Here is a 4,343-nt window from a genome sequence, read left to right as displayed (position 1 = left end):
TTTTCTTTTTTTCCCCTCTTTTCTCTTTTTTCTTTATCCACATTTTTTTTTTTTCTTTTTCCTCTTTTTTTCTTTTTCCCCGAGCTCAGTTTCAAACATTTACAGTCCTCTGGCACCATTGCCTTTGCCAAGTATGGTCAGAGGTTTGCGGCCACAACCCCTCCAATTTCCACCTTTGCTTCCCTCAGTAACCGAGGGATGCATCTCATCTGGATCTTTTAGTGGAGGACTGCCAACCTTTTCGGCTCATCCTCTTTAGATGGGACGGAACTCATTGCACGTACTCCACTTCATTGGGTGAAGCTGGCTGAGAGGTGTGGGACTTGGGGAAGGATCTCACTCGCCCTCTCGCCCTTCTACATAGACATGTGAACTCCCTCGCTTTATTGAGAGCACTTGACCATGGCACTTGCCGTGTGTTGGCACCACACTTGCCTCAGTTTGTTGCAATGTTGATAGTGCCAGAGCAATCCTTGCAGATTTTGATGAGAATGGGAAAAACATCAGATCTAGAGAGGTCTGAGTCTGTTGTTAAACATGTCACTACTGGTGGCTAGATCAAGTCTGACTTAGCCAGCATGTACAACCAGTTGTCTGAGATGAAATATCCATGTTGAATCTGCTGTTACTCGGGACTGCAACTCACCTGGTAAAATGACTGAGCCTTTGAAGCATTTACAACACTACAGGAGCATTATTGGACAAACTTTGACACAACACCACATTAAGATATATTCAGACAGGTGTCCAAAATCTTGGTCAAAGAGGTAAATTGTAAGAAGCCTCTGAAAGGAAGAGAGGGGGTTTAGTGCTAGAAACCTAGGCAACTGAAGTGGACTGAAACTTGAGTACAATGGCTTTCTTGGCAGTTTTTGTTTCCCAAGTCAACTGAGATGTGTCTTTGTTTATTCCCTTCAGCTCATCCTCGATTTTGCAACCAGCTATTTGCAGGACTGGATCATCATTCCTTGGTTGGACGTTATATAACAGAAACCCTGAACACAAGCCAGTGAGCAACATTTACTGATGGTCCAATCCAAACACTTGCAGTGGGTATTATAAACAGTACCATTGATTTAGAAATTGGAGAACATAAAGCCCCTTTCCTTGTTTCCCTGTTCCTTGTCTCTTTCCTACCACCTCTTTCTTCAGATGAGGTGTCTGCAGGTTTGTGCCAATGTTAAGGTGCCCATTGGCTTCTTTCTTTTCCAATTGGTTTCATACAGATACAGGTCATGTATCCCCATTTTCCCTATATATTGGTGGTATTGTAGAATATTGTGTCAGCCATGGTTCAGTTGGTAGCACTCTGTTACTTCTTACTGAGGGTAGTGTGCTGGAAATCATGCTGTGCTATTCATGGAGTTGTCCCAAAAGTTCAAGATTTTCTGAAAATATGCTAAATTCCCCAATTTTCCTGTATTTTAAGACCCAGGTTAACAGCACAGTTCAAAGTCCGTACTTAACAATGACTGTTTACTTGTAACTATCACCTATTTATTTGAAACAAATAATAATTATGACCTATTGACATAAACTGTCTACCACTTAAATCTTTAGTCTCTTGTTTCAAACTGTGCATTCTGACTTCCTGGTTGAAAGCAGGAGCTTACAGCAATGAGTAAGGGAAAATAAACTGGCTTTCTTCAGGCATTTTTTTTAATGCAGAGACCTTCCATAGTCAGAAGGCTTCTGGCTATCTCATTCATATCCACAAGCTGTTCAACTTCTTGGGAGCCAATCACAGTTGTTGACAGGCAGAAGACCTTTGCCGCTGACAAATGGTCACCACTCCACAGCCCAATCAGTTGTCTATTGCTGGCCAAATCTCATTTTGTATACATCCCTTGGTGCCAGTTGTCTGCAACTAATCTTTCCCCTCACTAGTGTAAGTAGTGCTTACATTAAGTCCTAGTTGTTCACTTTTCAAAAATGTAGCAATTCTTTCCACAGTCCTTTTTTCCCATTTCAGTCTGCTGTCTTTAGAAGTGCAAGACTGTGTGGACACAAGTCTTCGGGAAATCAGGGACTCTCACTTTACAAAGACCTGGGCTGATGCTTCAGTGCTGAGGGAGTGCTATGTTGAGAGAAAGCAGTGGAGCTATCCTGGCTGACATTTATCCCTGAACGAGTAACACAAGATGGTTTGGTCATTACTGTGTTGTGGGAATTTGCAGAGTGCAAATTTTCTGCTGAGCTTCCTGCACTTAACAATGGTGACCACACTTCCAAAAGTATTTGACAGACTGCAAAGTACTTTCATCCGCCCCCTTTTTGTTTTTTGTTCATGGGATGTGGGTTTCACTGGTTAAGCCCGCGTTTATTGATTATCTCTAGTTGCCCAAAGGGCAGTTAAGAGTTAACAACATTGTTGCGGGTCTAGAGTTATATGCAGGCAGATCAGGTAAGGAGGCAGATTTCCTTCCCTAAAGGATATTCTGGGGCTGGAAAATGCTACAAAAATGTAAGTCTGTCTTTTATTTTTGTCATTTATCCTTTACCTCTAAATCAAGTGCAAGGACTTAAAAACACTGACGTATCTGGGTTGTTGCCGTTTCTGTTAAATGTACTAAATAAGATGGACCTCTCTCATGGAAGGTTTTACCAATTATTCTCATGCCAAGGACTCCTTCAGGTGTCTGTTTCATCTCCCAGGGCTGTATGAAGGTTCCCCAAAGCTTTCCAGTGCATTCTGCCTATAATATGGCATTACATAGAAGCAACAACATACACTGCCCTGTGTAGGCTATTGACCTGCACGATCGCTAATGCTGAGGTTTTTTACCATTTGTCGTGCAGACCTTTTTGCCTTAGGTTGTTTATGACACTGCAGACATTCCGCGCACCCATGCTCATTTGATTCTCTGATGTTCAAAGACAAACTTTTATGTGGCTATGCATTTTAAGAACATCTTGTGCTTATAACATCTATACTTGTGCCCTCTTGGCACAGTATGGCCAAATGGCACCATGAAGACAAGACTCTGCTGCTGTAGGAGGGTTTCTGCTGTACAGAGTTCTTGTTTAGCAGGTCTCCATGCCATGTTTCCCTCACTTAAAATTGCATGTGCTGGAAATTGAACCTTTCGATAGAGAGGGGCACTCAGTGAGATCCTGGTTTTACTGTACAATACAGCACATGAACAGGCCCTTTGGCCCACTAAGTCTGTGCCAATTCTAATCCTTCTTTAGACCCGCTACTTATTGCCCATGCGTGGTTTCTATCCCTCTGTTTGCCTCCCCTCAGCAGCACCACTTTTTTTTTTTTTTCTCTGATCTACCTATTTGAGATTCATCTTCTGCCTTCACTGTTCTCCAGTAATATAACTCCATAAGTGTTTCAGTCTCCAATTCCCTCCTCTGCTACACAGGAAGCCCTGAGCTACCTGAAATGTTCAGGCATTCTTTGAGGTTTGGAGGGGCCTAGTCTGATGTTTTCTGCTCTTGGTTGTGACCAATTATCAGTGTTAAGAAATGAATAGCAGTTTCAACAGCAATATTAGGATCCCAGCGGGACAATTTCTGCACTGGGTCAGATGCAGGGTCATGCCCCCTCTACTTTTTAATTTTTAAACTGAAATAAACGCTTCCTCGATGGTCCCCATCAACGCTCCCAGGACAAGTACAGCACAGGGTTAGATGTAGAGTGATGATCCCTCCTCCAGTGTTCTGGCAATTTGCTCTGTTCCAACTTCAGAATAATCAGAGTTAATGTTTCGGGTTCATTGACCCTTCTTCAGAATGAAGGGCCTTCATTCTGAAGAAGGGTCACTGGACACAAAACGTTAACTCTGTGATTTCTCTCCAGATGCTGCCAGACCTGTTGAGATTTTCCAACAAGTTCTGTTTTTTGTTTCAGATTTCCGGCAGCTGCAGTTCGTTTTGTTTTTCTTTTTCTTTGTGTCTACTGGATATAGATTTGTGTTCTTTCTCACATGCTACCACCCTCTTCCCATCCCATGCCTTGTGTTGCTTCTCTACTCCTTTTATTTTCTCCTTTCTTCCCTACTCCCTATAATACCATTGCCTGCCTTCTCCCATGCTTTTCCCTTGCCTTGCTGCCTCCATTCTTTCACTGGAATGTCTTGCACTCATTTCATGCTTCTTTTTCCCCTTTCTCTTCTGTTTTTACCCCCCCCCCAAAAAAAAACTATCCCAGATATACCTATGAGATTGCACCAGTTTTTGTACTGATGGAGGAAGTGGTGTTGAGGAAGCTTCGTACGTTTGTTGGATGGAAGTGCGGCGATGGAATTTTTTGCCCAGGTTAGTGCCACAATTCTAGGAATGTGACATACAGTCAGATTTAAAACAAAGACTCCCAAATCAATCTTTCAACCCTT

General features: G+C 42.6%; 1 protein-coding gene across 1 annotated transcript in view; it reads left to right on the top strand.

Annotated features, from left to right (window-relative positions):
• csad (cysteine sulfinic acid decarboxylase) overlaps nucleotides 1-4,343 on the top strand; it is a 39,018-nt gene that overhangs the window by 12,092 nt on the left and 22,583 nt on the right. The window contains 2 exon segments of the mRNA XM_048618841.1: nucleotides 919-1,009; nucleotides 4,160-4,266. Coding sequence (XP_048474798.1) covers nucleotides 919-1,009; nucleotides 4,160-4,266 — 198 coding nt within the window.

The sequence above is a fragment of the Rhincodon typus genome, chromosome 41 (genome assembly GCF_021869965.1).
Source record: "Rhincodon typus isolate 14 chromosome 41, sRhiTyp1.1, whole genome shotgun sequence".
Classification (NCBI taxonomy): domain Eukaryota; kingdom Metazoa; phylum Chordata; class Chondrichthyes; order Orectolobiformes; family Rhincodontidae; genus Rhincodon; species Rhincodon typus.
Note: the sequence above shows the minus strand (reverse complement) of the source record. Positions and strands in the feature narration are given on the sequence as shown.